At 39.9% G+C, this 18,539-nt stretch overlaps 2 protein-coding genes across 2 annotated transcripts in view; one reads left to right on the top strand and one right to left on the bottom strand.

The window, feature by feature from the left end:
• Rasef (RAS and EF-hand domain containing) overlaps positions 1–18,539 on the bottom strand; it is an 84,256-nt gene that overhangs the window by 37,990 nt on the left and 27,727 nt on the right. Inside the window, exons 2-4 of the mRNA XM_060365718.1 lie at positions 17,030–17,176; positions 15,727–15,817; positions 1,009–1,104 (exon numbers count right to left, since the gene is read on the bottom strand). Of these exons, the coding sequence (XP_060221701.1) occupies positions 1,009–1,104; positions 15,727–15,817; positions 17,030–17,176 (334 nt within the window). The remainder of the gene's footprint in view (positions 1–1,008; positions 1,105–15,726; positions 15,818–17,029; positions 17,177–18,539) is intronic.
• Positions 17,643–17,964, top strand: LOC110563439 (cytochrome c, testis-specific-like). Its single transcript, XM_060365233.1, is given in 2 exon segments — positions 17,643–17,747; positions 17,749–17,964. Coding segments are annotated over 2 exon segments (321 nt in total).

Consider the following 18,539-nt stretch of genomic DNA (forward strand, 5'->3'; position numbering starts at 1 on the left):
CATTTATTTTTAGTAATTACACTTTATTTACTTTGTATCCCCCCTGTAGTTCCCTCTCTCCTCCCCTCCCAACCCCGTCCCTTTCTCCTCCTTCTCCACGAATGCCCCTTCCCAAGTCCATTGATAGGGGAGGTCCTCCTTCCCTTCCTTCTGATCCTAGTCTATCAGGTCTCATCAGGAGTGGCTGCATTGTCTTCCTCTGTGGCCTGGTAAGGCTGCTCCCCACTTAGGGGGAGGTGATCAAGGAGCAGGCCAATCAGTTCATACTATTTAGGAATTCTATACAATGTATTTTTTTTTCAATGCAGTTTATTCAGAAACCTTGAACAATCCTCGGACCCTGGGGAAAGCCAGCCCACAGCTTAAATAGCCTCTGAGTAGCCAACCCAGGCGTGCCACGTAGGCAATGCAGATAGGTCCACATACATGGAAGCAAGCCAGATCCTCAGCCTTAGCCAAATGTGGAATTGTTCGTGACAGAGAGCACTCACCATCGGGAAGGTGGAAGGCGGAAACCAGCTCCATCTTTAAGGCATAGCATTCCGCAGCTCTCTACAGTTCCCCCTTTTTGTTTTAGATGCATCAGGCAAGAGTAGAGGTCTGATCTCTGATATTAGAAATAAATTGGGACTTTGTACCGATGTTCGTTTAGGTGTCATCCACCCAAAGAGCATCAGACCCGTCTGATACCTTTTTCTCAGAGGCGGGACCTGGGGCATCAACCCGCATGCAACCAGACATGCTCTTCTCTGGGTCCAAAGCGGCTGACCCTGAGTGCAGTGCTTAGCCTCGCATCCTGAGCATAACATTTTAGCTTTTTATGGTATCCAACCATGCTTGGGGAGAATATCCTGCTTCAATGGCTGTAAAGGCCTGAATGATCAAGGCTGCATCACACTGTTAATTTTTTTTTTAATTTTCAATGTCTTAATGACACAGCCTCAGTATCTCAATGACACAATCAGATACTGAAGCTGTTTCTAGACTATCTAGATGCCATATACAAACCTTTTTTAACCTTTTAATGGTCACCTGTAGATCTCCTACTTCTGTTTCATACTGACGTCTGAGGTCACTGAGGGCTTCCTCAGCTTTGCGTTTTTCCTGGAAGGAAAATTAAAAACATGATTTAAGTAATTTCGGTATTATAAACAGCCTTCAAACCTTCATAGACATGAAGCACTTTGAACCAAGTTAAGCTGACCAAAATGGTCCTAAACAGGAAAGATGAGATTAGACGGCAGAAGGGCACCAGGAAGTTTTAGGTGTGTAGCAGTGCTAGACTTGAAACCTTCAAAACTGGAAGAACTGCAGAGCATCAAGATTCGAACATGGGGGAGGGGCAAGATGGCGGCGCCGGGAGGATTCTCATTCTGAGCATCAGCACAGTGAACAGCAATCAGAACTCTCAGCCATAAAACACAGTCATTGTGTTTCCCAGGTGAGAGGATACCCCACGGTGGGGGATTCAATCAGCTTTTAACTCACCGGGCTAATCCGCGGAAGAGATCCCGGTTCCGCCAGAGGCTTGGCTGCTGGCCACCAGCCCCAGCCCCAGCCCCAGCCCAGAGCCACAAGCCAGTGTCTCTGGTCACGGTCCCAGACTGAACCTTGGGCACCACACTATCAGAGACTGGAATTTTCAGTCGAGAGATAACCCCAGGGTACAGGAAACGATTGGGACCGGCCTTAGGTCACCCAGACATCCCCTGGAAAAGACTCGGGCGGGTTCCACGGGCACCCCAGGAGCCAGCCCGGAGCCAGAGCCGGGGACGCAGGTTCCGGCACAGAGCCCTGCCTGCCTGCGTGCCTGATTCCCCGCCGGAGATAGAAACGGCGGGTCTGATCTCAGAGCACTCAGCTCACCCCCAACCTGAAAAGGTCCCCGGAAAATTACCCAGCTTAGGGAGCCTCTCAGGCTCCCAAAAGCCGCAAAGGCAGACACAGGCAGTTTCTGCACACCAGACAGCTGGCAGAGACTGAGCCGCCATCACACAGCTGTGCTCCAGGAACAGGCAAATTTCTGTGGCCAGCCAGCTGGCGGACACTGAGCAGTGTGCACCAGGGCAAAAAAAGACACTAGGAGTCCGTGTCTCCAGAGAATCCACGGGGAAGGAAGGAAACTGTACTGATCTAAATCACCCAATCCTTCCCTAGAAAAAGTCTAGCAGTCTAGTGGGGCCGAGGCGCCAGCACTCAGCTGTGCTCCAGACACAAGCACAAACAGTTGAGGCGCGCCTGATGTCCAACTGGGTCACAGCAGCTGATCATTAAATTTGCAACAAGAAACCCAGAAACAGGGCAGCTGCCCTCAGGACTTCCCTGGGTGAGAGGAGAACCCTCTCGACTAACAAAGACCACAGTTACCACTCAGGTCTATATCCCTGAGGTGAGCAACTCCTGAAAAAACACCAGCCATCCAGGGACTATACCCAAAAAGCTGAGAAGACATCCTTCAGGAAAAACCAGCTTTCTGCAAAGGGGATTCTCTCCACCACAGGATCCCCAGGAACCACCAGAAAATAACCCCAAACTCCTAAGATAACACAATGGGTAGAGGCCAGCAAAGCTCAAGCAACAAAAGACAGAGCAATATGGCATCTCCAGAACCCAGTTACCCAGGGGCAAGTAGCCCTGGACACCCCACCATAACTGAAATCCAAGAAGATGACCTAACAAGTATGCTCATGAGGATGATAACAGAGGAAACAAATAAGATTCGTAAAGACATGGAGGAAGATAAACTCAAACAGAATATTGCCATCCGTAAAGAAATAGAGGAAGCTGCAGCCAAACAGTTGATGGCCTTCAGAAAGGAAATGCTTAAAACACTGAATGAAATGATAGAAACAGAGTTGAAGGAACTAAAAGAAAAACAGGAAAGTACAATCAGACAGGTGAAGGAAGTAAACAAAACAACTCAAGACCTGAAGATAGAATTGGAAAAATTAAAGAAAACACAAATGGAAGAAATAATGGAAAGGAAGAATCTAGGGAAGAAAACAGGAACTACAGAGGTAAGCATAACCAACAGACTAAAAGAAATGGAAGAAAGAATCTCAGGTGTAGAAGATACAATGGAAGAAATCGATGTATCTGTCAAAGAAAATGTTAAATCCGAAAAATTCCTGACACAGACCGTCCAAGAAATGCAAGACAATATGAAAAGACAAAACCTAAGAATAATAGGTATAGAGGAAAAAAAAGACTCCCTTCTCCAAGGCCCAGAAAATATTTTCAACAAAATCATTGAAGAAAATTTCCCCAAGCTAAAGGAGAGGCCAATTAGGATACATGAGGCCTACAGAACACCCAACAAATTTGACCAGAAAAGAAAATCCTCCCGCCACATAATAATCAAAACAGTAAGTATACAGAACAAAGAAAAAATACTAAAAGCTGCAAGGGAAAAAGGCCAAGTAACATATAATGGCAAACCCATTAGAATCACACCTGACTTTTCAACAGAGACTATGAAAGCCAGAAGGGCCTGGACAGATATCATGCAGACCCTAAGAGAACACAGATGTCAGCCCAGGCTACCCAGCAAAACTCTCAGTCCTCATAGATGGAGAAAACAAGATATTCAATGACAAAAACAAATTTCAACAATACCTACAAACAAATCCAGCATTACAGAAGACACTGGAAGGGAAAATACAACCCAAGAAAGCTAGCTACATTCAAGAAAACACAGGAAATAAATAACCTCACTTCAGTAAAACAAAAAGCAACCAAGCACACAACCTGATGACCACAGCCAACATCAAAATCAAGAGATCTAACAGCCACTGGTCATTAATCTCTCTCAACATCAATGGACTCAACTCTCCAATAAAAAGACACAGATTAACAGAATGGATACGTAAACAAAACCCAGCAATCTGTTGCATACAAGAAACACACCTAAGACACAAAGATAGACATTACCTGAGGGTAAAGGGTTGGAAGACGACTTTCCAAGCAAACGGACCCAAGATTCGAACATGATCTTGAAGTTCAGTCTCTAAGACTGTAACACTGTGATCAGGCCAACATACCACAATAAATCAGTTAACCATTACTGTTAAAAAAATATAGCACAGCTACGAGATCCCAAGAACACCTACATCCTATGATGCCTCAAGATTCAGGAAGGCACAGCAGCGTACCTGTTGGTTGGGGGCGGGGGTTGTTTTTGTTTTACCTGAATTCAAATCACATCCTTAAAATTTTCTGTGCTGAGTGCACAGAAACTGTGCTAGGCTGGAGAGTCCCTTAACAAGGTGATTTTTGTTCTTGAGTAAACATGATGAAACTCACATACCAAATAAGGTGGCTACACCATCAGCAGGCATTAATGATAGCACATTTTAATACATGCAGCTGCAACACCATTACACAGTATGTTGCACATTCTGATGTATCCCATTAAATTTCCCTGTAGGAAACAGTGACAAAAAGGCACACCAGGAATACCAGAGACTTCATTGAGAAATTCCCACTGAAGTAGAATAAATAAGCAGAGGAGGAGAGTCAGATTAATTTATGAAAAAAAAAATATAATAGAAGGCTAGAAATTTTCCAGGCTGCTAGAATAGTCCAGGTCAAGCTAGATAACACATAGGAAAGCAGAATCTGTCAGAAAATTTAGTAATATGTAAGGCATGCATAAAAGGCAATAATGACCCGACCTCTCAGATTTAGAACAGTACTTTTACGACAGAGATCCTCCTCTCTGTCCCAAAGCAGTCTGGACCCCTTGCAGTCGATCCCTTATGACAAAGAACTGACAGTCAGGCAGCACACAAAAAAGTAAGCCAAGCCACACTCTCATTATCCCACCCACAGTGTACTTGCAGTACAAAGTTGATTAGGTAGGCTATGGTCTTGCAACCTCTCCTCTCTGAAGCTGAAAGATTATTTTCTTTTTTCTTTTTAAAATTAATTACAGTTTATTCACTTTGTATCCCACTTGTAGCCCTCACCCTCATGCCTTCTCAATCCCACCTTCCCTCCCTTACCTCCTCCCATCCCCCTTTTCAAGTCCACTGATAGGGGAGGTTCCTCATCCCCTTCCATCTGACCCTAGTCAATCAGTTCTCATCAGGGCTGGCTGCACTGTCTTCCTTTGTGGCCTGGAAAGGTTGTTCCCCCAACAGAGGGAAGTGATTAAAGAGCCAGCCACTGAGTTCATGTCAGAGAGCCCCTGTTCCCATTACTAGGGAATCCCACTTGGATAATGGGCTACCATGGGCTATAACTGAGCAGTGGTTCTAGGTAATATCCATGAATGGTCCTTGGTTGGAATATCAGTCTCAGAAAAGACCACTGGGCCCTGATTTTTTAGTTCTGTTGCTCTCCTTGTGGAGCTGCTGTCCCATCCAGGTCTGTCTATCTCCCCGTTCTTTCATAAGATTCCCTGCACTCTGCCCAAAGTTTGGTTATGAGTCTCAGCATCTCCTCTGATACACTGCTGGATAGAGTATTTCAGAGGCCCTCTTCGGTAGACTCCTGTCCTGTTCCCTGTTTTCTCCTTCTTCCAATGTCCATCCCATTTGTCTTTCTGAGTAAGGGTTGATCATCTGGCCCAGGGTCTTTCTTCTTTCTTAGCTTCTTTAGGTGTACTGATTTTAATGTGTTTATCTTATAAGTCCAATGGATATTATCAGTGAGTATATACTTATAAGTGAGTATATACCGTGTGTGTATATACTGCTTCTGGGATACCTCACTCAGGATGATATTTTCTAGATCCCGCCATTCGTCTGAAAAATTCATGATTTCCTTGTTTTTAATTGCTGCATAGTATTCCATTGTGTAAATGTACCACAATTTCTGTATCCATTCCTCAGCTGAGGGGAATACGGGTTGATTCCAGGTTCTGGCTATTACAAATAAACCTGCTATGAACATGATTGAGCAAATGTTCTTGTTGTATGCTTGAGCATATCTAGAGTATATGCCTAGGAGTGGTATAGTTGGATCTTGAGGAAGCACTATTCCTAATTTTCTGAGAAAGTGCCAGATTGATTTCCAAAGTGATTGTACAAGTTTACATTCCCATCCGTAGTGGAGTAGGGTTCACTTTTGACATCCTCTCCAGCATGTATGGAAAAAAAGACAGCATCTTCAAAAAAATGGTGTTGGTCTAACTGGATGTCTACATGTCTACATGTAGAAAAATGCAAATAGATCAATTTTTATCACCCTCCACAAGACTAAAATCCAAGTGGATCAAAGACCTCAACATAAAACCAGACACAATACATTGGTTACAAGAAAAATTGGAAGAACTTTAAACTCATTGGCACAGGAGACAACTTGCTGAACAGAACACCAGTCGTCAGAACAGAATGACAGTCTACAGATTGGGGAAGGATCTTCAGCAACCCTATATCTGACAAAGGGCTAATATCCAGAATATATAAAGAACTCAAGAAGTCAAAAAGCAACAAATCAAGTAATCCAAATTTTAAAATGGGGTTCAGAGATAAACAGAATTCTTAATAGAGGAACACTGAATGGCAGAGAAACACTTAAAGAAATGCTCAAAGTCCTTAGTCATCAGGAAAATGCAAAGCAAAACTACCCCGAGATTTCACCATACACCCATTAGAATGGCTAAGATCAAAAACTCAAGTTACAATACATGCTGCAAGATAAATTTATGGTTCTTTTCCATCAGGTCAGTCCAGGTCAAGCTAGATAACAATTTGTTGGAAATAAGATGATAACAAATTCAAGACACTAGCAAAAACAAAGCAGGTTTTTTTTAATTTTTATTTTAAATTTTTCATCAATTATATGTTATTCATTCTGCATCCCCCCATAAGCCCCTCCCTCTTCCCCTCCCGATCCCACCCTCCCTCTCCTTTCTGCATGCATGCCACTCCCCAAGTCCACTGATAGGGGAGCTTCTCCTCTCCTTTCTGATCTTAGTCCATCAGTTCACATCAAAAGTGGCTGCATTGTCCTCTACTATGGCCTGGTAAGGCTGCTCCCCCCCCCCCAGGGGGAGGTGATCAAAGAGCAGGCCAGTCAGATTATGTCAGAGGCAGTCCCTCTTCACATTACTATGTAACCCACTTGGAGACTGAGCTGCCATGGGCTACATCTGTGCAGGGGTTCTAGGTTATCTCCATGAATAGTCCTTGGTTGGAATATTAGTCTCTGGGAAGTTCCCTGTGTTCAAATTTTCTCCTTCTGTTGTGGAGGCCCTGTCTTCTCCAGCTCTTACTATTTCCCAGTTCTTACATAAAATTCCATTCACTCTGCCCAACAGTTGGCCATCAGGCTCAGCATCTGCTTTGATAGTCTGTAGGGCAGAGGCTTTCAGAGGCCCTCTGTGGTAGGTTCCTAGGTTGTTTCCTGTTTTCTTCTTCTTCTGATGTCCATCCTCTTTGCCTTTCCAGATGGGGATTGGACATTTTAGTTAGGGTCCTCTCTCTTGCTTAGTTTCTTTAGATGCACCAAAGCAGGTTTTTAATAATGCATAATTACACAGAAAGAGACACTAACAGAGAAAAGGCAAAAATGGATGGTATACTGATCAGGCTCAAAACAGTGATTTTTTCTTTTGGTAAGTACCCAGATTACAAGAAATTCCTATCCTCTTCTTCCATAGGTCGTGATTTGCCCTGACACTAAGTTCACCATCTTAACTGGTTTAAAGCATGAAGCCTTTCCTAACAAATAATTTAATACTTGAGAGTTTCCCCTTTTCTGATTTTGGATTTGGTCATTAAGCAAGTGACTAAGTTACACTATGTGTAACTTCACAGCTCTTAAGAGTTTTTAAATTTACTTATTTATTTATTTTTAATTTTTTCACAATTTATTAATTATATATGCCAATTGAAGCCCCTTCTGTGAATACCCCACATCCATCAAAAGTCTTCCAACTTAAAAAAGCCCATGGCCAGATAGCTTTAACACAGAATTCTACCAGACTTTCAAAAAAGAGTTAACACCAATACTCCTCAAACTATTAGACAAAATAGAAACAGAAGGAACGTTACCAAACTCATTCTTTGAAGTCACATTCTCCCTGATACCTAAACCAGACAGACTCAAGAAAGAAAGAAAATTTCAGACCAATATCCCTTATGAACATTCATGCAAAAATACTCAATAAGAAACTTCCAAACTGAATTCAAGAACATCAAACATATCATCCACCATGATCTAATAGGTTCCATCCCAAGGATTCAGGGATGGCTCAACATATGAAAATCTATCAATGTAATCCACCATATAAATAAACTGAAAAGAAAAAAAATCACATGATGATCTCATTAGATACAGAAAAGGCCTCTGACAAAACTCAACACCCCTTCATAATAAAAGTCTTGGAAAGATCAGGGATACAAGGCCTATACCTAAAGATAATGAAGGCTATATACAACAAGCCGATTGTCAACATCAAACTGAATGGAGACACTCAAAGCAATCCCAATAAAATCAGAGAATCATTATTCTTTATTGACTAAAATGCATATAAGCATATATGTAAACATATACATATAAAATTTAAAACTTCATTATGCTCTATGGATCAGCAATGCTCTTCACAATAGCCTTAGATTAACAAAATCCCCAACACTAAGAACGAAAAACCCTCTTTCACACTAGAGGAATCCAAAAGACTCCAAAAGCGATATAAGCTATTCTGCTGTACTTCATTCCCTCCAAGAGTTCTATGTAAGCGCTATTGCTGAAAGAAAACACCATGCACTTTGTACACAGACTCTAACTTCCCTGAAGAAAAATTTTCATAGAAAGTGCTATATAAGCTGCCAAAAAAGAAAAGCAAACAAAAGTCCTTTATAACTGTGTGCCTTTATACCACAACAATGACCAGCATGACATGATATCCATAAGAGTACAGCTATGGCACACACATGTTGGTGGTAACTAACACCTGTCTAATTGTACTCAAGTGCTACACAATAAAAGGGAAATTATGTACATTTATACTGTAGACTTATACAACTACTAAAAGCTAGTGAGGTCACGGACCTTAGGTGAGAACATACTATTACAACTTTACTAAACCAACATCATTCCTAACTGCATTCTAAATTTTCATCCTAATACCTAACAAAAAAGTGTAGCTACTGCCTGCCTCCCAACATATCACCTTCAAAAAAATGTCTCTATGCAGCTGAAAAACAGTATGGAAAACCACAACTTGTCAAAATACAGAGAACAATTGATTGCAGAGTGTTCAGTCACAATTGATACATGTATAATACGACTCATGTATGTAAGGCGCAGGGAATATCACAAAAGAGGTAAAAGAAATATTGTAAAAGTCAGAAGACAAGTTTACATTCCTACCAGCAGTGGAGTAGGGTTCCCCTTTTTCCACGTCACTTGAGTTTTTTTAAATTTTTTATTTAACTTTTATTAATTACACTTTATTCATTTTGTATCCCCCCATAAGCCCCTCCCTCCTCCCCTCCCGACCCCACCCTTCCTCCCCTTTCTGCATGCGTGCCCCTCCCCAAGTCCACTGATAGGGGAGGTCCTCCTCTCCTTTCTGATCTTAGTCTATCAGTTCTCATCAGAAGTGGCTGCACTGTGAGGGTTCTAGGTTATCTCCATGAATAGTCCTTGGTTGGAGTATGAGTCTCTGAGAAGTTCCCTGTGTTCAAATTTTCTTGTTCTGTTGCTCTCCTTGTGGAGCTCCTTTCCTCTCCAGCTCTTACTATTTTGATCTTAGCCATTCTAATGGGTGTATGGTGAAATCTCAGGGTTGTTTTGATTTGCATTTCCCTGATGACTAAGGACTTTGAGCATTTCTTTAAGTGTTTCTCTGCCACTCAATATTCATCTATTAAGAGTTCTATTTATCTCTGTGCTCCATTTTTAATTGGATTAATTGACTTGGGTTTTTTGGGTTTTTTGGGGGGTTTTTTTGTTTTGTTTTGTTTTGTTTTGTTTCTTTTTTACTTCTTGAGTTCTTTATATATTCTGGACATTAGCCCTCTGTCAGATATAGGGTTGGTGAAGATCCTTTCCCAATCTATAGGCTGTCATTTTGTTCTGATAACAGTGTCCTTTGCTTTGCAGAAGCTTTTCAGTTTCATGAGGTCCCATTTATTGATTGTTGCTCTTAGAACCTGTGCTGTTGGTGTTCTATTCAGCAAGTTGTCTCCTGTGCCAATGAGTTCAAGGTTCTTCCCCACTTTTTCTTCTAACCGATTTATTGTGTCTGGTTTTATGTTGAGGTCTTTGATCCACTTGGACTTTAGTATTGGGGAGAGTGATAAATATTTGCATTTTCTACATGTAGACATCTAGTTAGACCAACACCATTTTTTGAAGATGCTGTCTTTTTTTCCATACATGCTGGAGAGGATGTGGAACCCTACTCCATTTCTGGTGGGAATGTAAACTTGGACAGCCACTTTGGAAATCAATCTGGCACTTTCTCAGAAAATTAGGAATAGTGCTTCCTCAAGATCCAGCTATACCACTCCTAGGCATATACTCCAAATATGCTCAAGCATACAGCAAGGACATTTGCTCAACCATGTTCATAGCAGGTTTATTTGTAATAGCCAGAACCTGGAAACAACCCATATTCCCCTCAGTTGAGGAATGGATACAGAAATTGTGGTACATTTACACAATGAAATATTACTCAGCAATATAAAACAAGGAAATCATGAATTTTTCAGACAAATGGCGGGATCTAGAAAATATCATCCTGAGTGAGGTATCCCAGAAGCAGAAAGACACACAGGGTATGTCTAATATCATAAGATGGTATTAGATATATAATATGGGATAGACATACTAAAATTTGTACACCTAAAGAAACTAATCAAGAAGGAGGACTCTGGCTAAAGTGCTCAATCTCCATTCAGAAAGGCAAAGAGGATGGACATCAGAAAAGAGAAAAAACAGGGAACAGGACAGCGGCCTACCAGGAAGGGCCTCTGAAAGGCTCTACCCTGCAGGGTATCAAAACAGATGCTGAGACTCACAGCCAAACTTTGGGCAGAGTGCATGGAATCTTATGAAAGAAGGGAGAGATAGAAAGACCTGGATGGGGCATGAGCTCCACAATGAGAGCAACAGAACCAAAAAAATCGGGGCCCACTGGTCTTTTCTGAGACCAATATTCCAACCAAGGACCATTCATGGAGATAACCTAGAAGACCCACACTGATGGAGCCCATGGCAGTTCAGTGTCCAAGTGGGTTCCATAGTAATGGGAACAAGGACTGTCTCTGACATGAACTTATTGGCCTGCTCTTTGATCACCTCCCCCTGTGGGGGGAACAGCCTTACCAGGCCACAGAAAAAGGTTATGTAGCTACTCCTGATGAGACCTGATAGACTAAGATCAGAAGGAAGAAGAGGAAGACCTCCCCTATCAGTGGACTTGGGGAGGGGCATGGGTGGAGAAAGGGAAAAGAGGGTAGAATTGGGAGGGAGAAGGGAGGGAGCTACAGGGAGATACAAAGTGAATAAACTGTAATTAATAAAAATAAAAATACAAAAAAAGTCAGAAGACTAGTAAATCTGCTAAGAGACTGTATCTCCCAGAAAGAGAGGGAAGCTAAACCCATGATATATCAACACGAACATGGCCTAAACAATATGAGAATAAGGACAACACAAATTAGCACATTAAGATGAAAGGCAGGAATTTCATGTGGCACTGCCTCTAAACAAAAATCTACTAGGGAATGTTGAGAGGAGAGAATTAAGTCTTCCCTAGGGATGAAGCCTTTAACTGTTTATCTAATACCAAATGGTCAACCCAGAAATCATACACATACAAGCAACACTGAGAAGACTCTGCATGTTGTATGTATATATTTAAGTGTATATATGTACCACATATATGTGACAATTAAAGAAAAAGAGGCCATGAAATCAACATAAAATTAGGGTTGAGGACATAGTAGAAGCTTGACAGAAAAAAAGGAAACATAATTATATTTTAAACTTTTTTAACAAGTGATAAATTATTGAAGTTTAATACAGAAAATCTCAGAAAACACTAAAATATATTAAGAAAAAATCTATTATTCAATGATAAACATCAACAATTAACTGTTTTTCTACTATCTTTTCATATTTTCTTAATAAAAAAAGCCAAAATATAAAAATCAAAATCTCTCAATTGCCAATAACCAGGCTCTAATTGCTAGGCATATGACCCAATACTGTGATGTCATATATATATAAAAGTCTAACTCCTAATAACCCCTGAGCCTCACGCTAAATGGTGAATCATATCAGAGATAAATGGTGCTATAAAATACTACCTAACCGGATAGCAACCTGTTTACCTCCTATGCACCCAAATATGACTCCAGAAAAATGGTCAATTCTGGTCTGACAAATATTTTTACACACGTTCCTTGACAAGTCATTTCTAGCACTACAAAAACTATGTAATCATCTTTCAAATGGTCTATAATTATACATCTGCAGACACTAATATTAAAATTCAGCAAATTGAATTCAACATTAGAGATGGAATGTATAATAGCCAGCGGGACAAGAAAACATCATCTAGAAGAGAAGCAAAATTGTCTTTATGTATGCATTATGTTATCGTCAACACAGAAAACCTGATGTAATACATCAGAAATTACTGTCATACTAAATATATATATAATATATAATATACTAATATTTTACATGTATTTTTACAGACTTACTAGCAACAATCAGAAATAAAATTGCAAAGCATTTGCAATATCATCAAAATAGAACAATTACAAACAAATCGTATGCAGTATCTGCATACTGCAGACTATCAGACACTTCCGAGTTGAAAGAGGGAATGGTTCATATTACACAATAAAAGTTTACTACTTTACTATAATATAAATGAGTACTCATACATGGCTAAGTATCACAATAATTATTCTGAGTAAAAAAAGCTAAGGGATTAATAGCACATACCATAATATTCCATTCATAAACAGTTTTAAAACTTCAAACAAATCTATAGCAACAGAAAGAACTGAAGAGTGGTTGTGTGACAGACAAAGACAAGGATGGCAAAATGGACAATGACCGTGAAAAATCAGTCTAGTATCTCAATTGTAATCACAGTTTGACAATATATACTTTCCCACATTTACCATATTCTTAGAACTTACATAAATACAGTTTACTGAATACAAATTGTAAGTCACTAAAGTTGTTACAGTGAAAAAATAACTGAAACAACGCAATGTTCATTCTGTGTACAAAAAAAAGGATTACTTGCTAGAGAAAGAGGTGAGGAGATTAGTGCAAAATGAAGACTCAAGTTTTCAGAATTTAGGAAAGAAGATAAGAGTCTAAAAAAAAAAATCACCAAGGCAGATGAGCAGTGGCAGTGTACATCTTTAATCCCAATACACAGGAGGTAGAGACAGGCAGATCTCTGAGTTCAGAGCCACCTTGGAGTGAGGTCCAAGACAGCAAGAGTTACAAAGAGAAACCCTATTTCAGAAAAAACAAATAATAATAACCAAGGTAAAAAAAAAAAAAAAAAACAGTTGGAATAAAAGCAGACACACAAGCAATAAAGTGATGCCATTGGGAAGGTAGGTATACAGAATAAAGAGCCCAGGAAACTGAAGGATAACATGGTGACTGGAGGAAGCTAGAGAAGGTCCTCAATGAACCATCATGTGTGAATCCAGAGAAAGCATGATTAAAGGTGTGAGGGTGCTACTGGGAAGTCTGGCAGACACAGTTCCTCCCAAAGCCAAAACACTCAGCTGAGTCCTTGACTGGCATGCTAAGGTCTAAGAGTATACATGCATAGAAACTGACTGGCCACAAATGGAACACAGAAAAGAAGCTGTGAAGGGTATAAGTTTCTTTTTCACTTCTACAGTGAAGCCAGGAAAATAAGAAAATGTTCTTATTAGTAAAGCACGAAGTTACAGTATGTGGAGGCCATGTTTATATCCGCATTACCAGAAACGTACTTAGGAGGCACTGGAAGCAAGTAGAGTTGGTCACAGTATAACATGTGTCTATGAGAACCATGTGATCAATAAATGGTAAAACAGATTCAACAATGGTGGAGAGTTTTAAAGGAAGGCTAAAAATGAATTTACTGTTTCTAAACACAATTGAATTGTGTTGTAAAAAGAGACAAACCATTTGCACCAATGCTAGGCCATGTACCCTGAACCAGCTACTAGTGAAATAGACATCCCCAGGATTTTTGCACTTGTTAAGAGACAGGACAAACAAATATGATACTATAGAAGCTTCCATGTACATAATTCATTTTTTTAAAGTTTAAATGGAGCTACCCTATAAGAAAGGGGCAATACTCCAACTGAACAGCACATGATAGTAAATAAAAACCACAGAACCAAGAATGGATTAGCTCTTTTGAATTGCTGGCCTCTGCAAACATTACATGCTATTGCCAATGTTTTTAGTTACTCCTCAGAATTGATGGTAAGACTCTATTGCTGAAGACACTGTATATTTGAGCTATGAAACACAGAGAGATCAAACAAGCCTGGAAGAGTGAGTTCTGTCAGCTAGCCTTCATAATGAGGAAGGCGCTATACACAATACCAAAGTTGAAAAGTAATCATCAATCTCACCCATGAGAGTTACAATAATAATTGGCCCAGCAAGTACTTGGGTAGAACAAATTGGACTGTATGTGATTAAAAGAAAACAGAGAAGTTACATGCTGTTGGGTAGTTGGGAAAGGAAAATGGATGTGAATATGATCAAAACACATTGTATGAAATTCTCAAAGAATAAATAAAAATAGTTTTCAAAAAAGAGATAAGACAACAAAAATATGCAAAGGGATCCATGTATATATACTTTTATATAGACAAGCATACTTGTCTGTACTTTCTATTTGTATAAAGACAAGTAAGGTAAATTAGCTGAGAAGAGAAAAAGAAGGCTCAGCAAAATAATAGGAACGGCCATGGTTATGCCTATCATGAACAACAGTTCTCATTCCTTCATATACATCACCGTGAGTAATCCTCCTTGAGGCTGGTAGGTGTCAGGCAAAATCTCACAGGAAAGATTACTTTGCCAGCACCACCTGACCTTGGTAAGGGCCAAACTAAGATGTAGACTTAGGTCTGCTGGATGCCAGCACCTGGGTCTACACTCTTATTGCCTCTCGGTATCAAAATAAAATTTTAAATCCTAATATTACTTATTCAAAGAAATGTGTATAGTTTCTGTTTTCAGCAAACATCAACTGCCCAAATACATTTTATACTGAAAGACACACTTTTCTGAGGAAATCATTAAAAATAGCATGTAACTTTCACCTGTGTTCCTATGACAATAAACACCCTAGTTAAGAGGCAGGATTTTAAATTAACTGCAATAGAGATTTAAAGTTGTGTAGTGAGCCTTATACACAGGTAGATGTTCAGCCATCTTCTCACCAAAGCTGATTCCACAGCTCTGCCAGTCCTCCACTCCATGACATTCTGTTTAAAGAGGCTTTCCCACCCAAGCTGACATCTCTCCAACTCATCTGAGCCTTATGCTATGCTTATCAGTACTAAAGAGATATGCCCCCCACTTACTTAAGTGATTACAATCTTTGTACCTCTATAACTCATGAACACAAAACATTCTGGTTACAAAAAATCCTTTCTGCTCAAAATCCAGAAGGTTGATGTTTTTACATAGGGTACTTAATAGTCAGGCCTCCTATCCTAAGCCTAGGCACCAAGAGAAGTGCCAGAAGAATGAATGGCCAATCCAAAAGCTCACATCTTTCCGGGTCTCATTTTCCACTGCATGAATCCTCTGATCCATTTCCTCTTCCAACTCACTCAGCTGAATGGCTGCCTTGTCCTGGGCTCTGAAATTCAAAAAAATACACTGCACATTTGGACTAAAAAAATGTGAAAAGAAATTCAAAACTCGTCAATGTCAGGCTTCACATTAAGCAGATGCTCTATATGATATATATCCCAATCCTTCTATATGATAAACTATGGTTGTAAATGTGACCATTTGGGTGTAAAATGGCATTAAACAACTAAAATTGATTAAATATTAGGCTGAAATAATAACTGAAGACAGAAAATAATAACTGAAACAGTAACTGAAGACAGAAAATTTCTGGGAGACTGTTTGCAAATCTAAAAATACTATTTCCACATGAATGACAAATCTAGACAAAGGGAAGAATTTTATGTCAATACACAGATAAAAATTTAAAATTCTATTACATAAGATTTGCACTCATATAGGCTAAAGCTAAAAACAGAAGGAACAATCCCAGCAATGATTTCTAACCAGTCTTCTACAATTCCAGAGATAAAATCATTTGTTCAAAAATGTTTCTGACTCTACGCAAGATGCTGTGTGGACTGAGTGAGGGAATCAGGGGCTGCCTCTATCATAAACTGAGTTGACTGCTCTGATCACTCAACCCTGATGATGCAACCTTGCCAGACCACAGAGGAAGAGGATCCAAGCAGTCCTGATTAGACTTAACAAGTTATGGGCAAATGGCAACAGTGAAGAACTCCCCCTTTCAGTGGACTAGGGGAAGGGAATGAGGGGAAGAGTGAGCGAGGGTGGGACTGGGGATGTTGAGGGAGGGGTCTTCAATTGGGATATATAATGGGTAAACTGTCGAGAAAAAAATAAAAATTAATTTAAAAAAAAAAAAACTAAGACTGAAACTTGGAAAGAATAGGAAATCTGCTGGCAAGGTCTTTACCTGGCTTGGCTTCAGTATCTGTCTACTACTCTAGAAGTTTCCTGGTTTTGTCAAGTGGCTGGATAGAAGACATATTTTGAAATTTTCAGGATCGAATCATCAGTTCTGAAAAGTTAACAGCATAGGATGGCAATGACCTACCAACAGCTTGCTGTTTGGCCCTGCAATGACTACCTGATAGAACTTACATTGTGTGGAATACTTGGGAGTGTTCTGGATTCCTAAAGTCCAGAAAACCCACTTGTATCATAACATGACTGTATTATTCAATCCCTTTGCCACCCAAGTCACAGAACAAGTTAAAGGACCCTATGTGTCCTTAGGAAGGAGGGAGATTCATACCTCTTCACTGCAATGGCCAAGTTTTCCATTTCTGTGCTCTGAAGTTTGATCTCACGGAGAAAGTTCCTGATCACATGTTCATACGGCTGGATTAGTCTGGGCTCCACAAGGTTGATATTCTGGTACAGGGTACTAACTTGTTCTTTTCTGCCCAAAATATTAAAATTAAATGGTATCAGTTTAAAGTAAAAAAAAAAAAAAGTATAGGAAAGAGAAAGATAACAACTACGAAAATAAAGGGGGGGGGGGGGATTTAAGCATCCATAGATTGACCTGAAATGAAGAGAACAAACAAGAGAAAAAGTCTGATGTGTTCTCCATGTTGGAAAATGGCTATCCAGAAAGCCAGTGAAAGTGCAGTGGAGGAGACTTAAAATAAAGCTTGTTCATTTTACTTGTTAAAAATTGAATTGTAGAGGATCCATCAGCTGGTGTTTTATCCAGCCTGTGGGAGAAGTCCTCAGGCACGGCGGTGACACCTTGAGCCTTGGCCTCACTGTCTCTGGGGACCAAGGGCAGCATGGGCTACCTATGCTGTGATTGTGGTAATTTTTGGTCTAATCTGGTAGACTGGTTTATGGATAAGAGTGTAAAGTCTCATTGCAGAACAAAAATGGGAGATGCTGAAGCAGGCAAGAAGATCTTTGTTCAGAAATGTGCTCAGTGCCACACAGTGGAAAAAGATGGAAAGCACAAGACACGTCCAAACTTCTAGGGCCTGCCTTTTTGGCCGAAAGACAGGACAAGCACCAGGATTTTCTTACACTGATGCGAACAAGAACAAAGATATTATCTGGTCAGAAGCAACTTTGATGGAATATTTGGAGAACCCGAAGAAATACATTCCTGGCACTAAAATGATCTTTGCTGGTATTAAAAAGAAGAGTGAGAGAGAAGATCTTATTCAGTATTTGAAAGAGGATACATCCTCATAAAATAGTATTACAGCCTCAAAAATATTACTTACCAATTTCAAATATTATGTTTAATAAGAAGCATACCCAATTTTTCTTGAACGGCCTGAAATAATTTTAAACAGTGAAATAAAGGTTGATATTTTTGATGGTGAAAAAAAATTGAATTGTAAAAACTTCAGATAAAGGTAAATAAATTATCATATTCTGTTTCTCCAATCTCTAACAAGATATGTATTAGTCATTGAACTTTGAAGAATGGCTACACCTATTCTTTTGTGGTCAGTGAAAAGTGCATCTGGCAAACTCACATTTGTGGATACATCACCCCCCTACACCTTTTTTTTTTCTCCTAATGCTTCAAACACTAAATTTTTGGAGTTTCTCGCACCAATCAACTTTCTATTTTCCAGACACCAATCAGATATTCAAAATTTTTATTAATTAATAACTAGTGAAAATTGGCCCAAGTTCCCAGGCTCTGAACAACACTGCTGCCTCACTTCTGCACCAGTCACCAGTCCAAGAGAGGCCTCTTTCTAATCAGGTGAAAATTAGGAGTTCTCCTGCACCTCCAAGCTTGACAGTTTTTTATA

Source organism: Meriones unguiculatus, chromosome 12 (genome assembly GCF_030254825.1).
Source record: "Meriones unguiculatus strain TT.TT164.6M chromosome 12, Bangor_MerUng_6.1, whole genome shotgun sequence".
Taxonomy (NCBI): domain Eukaryota; kingdom Metazoa; phylum Chordata; class Mammalia; order Rodentia; family Muridae; genus Meriones; species Meriones unguiculatus.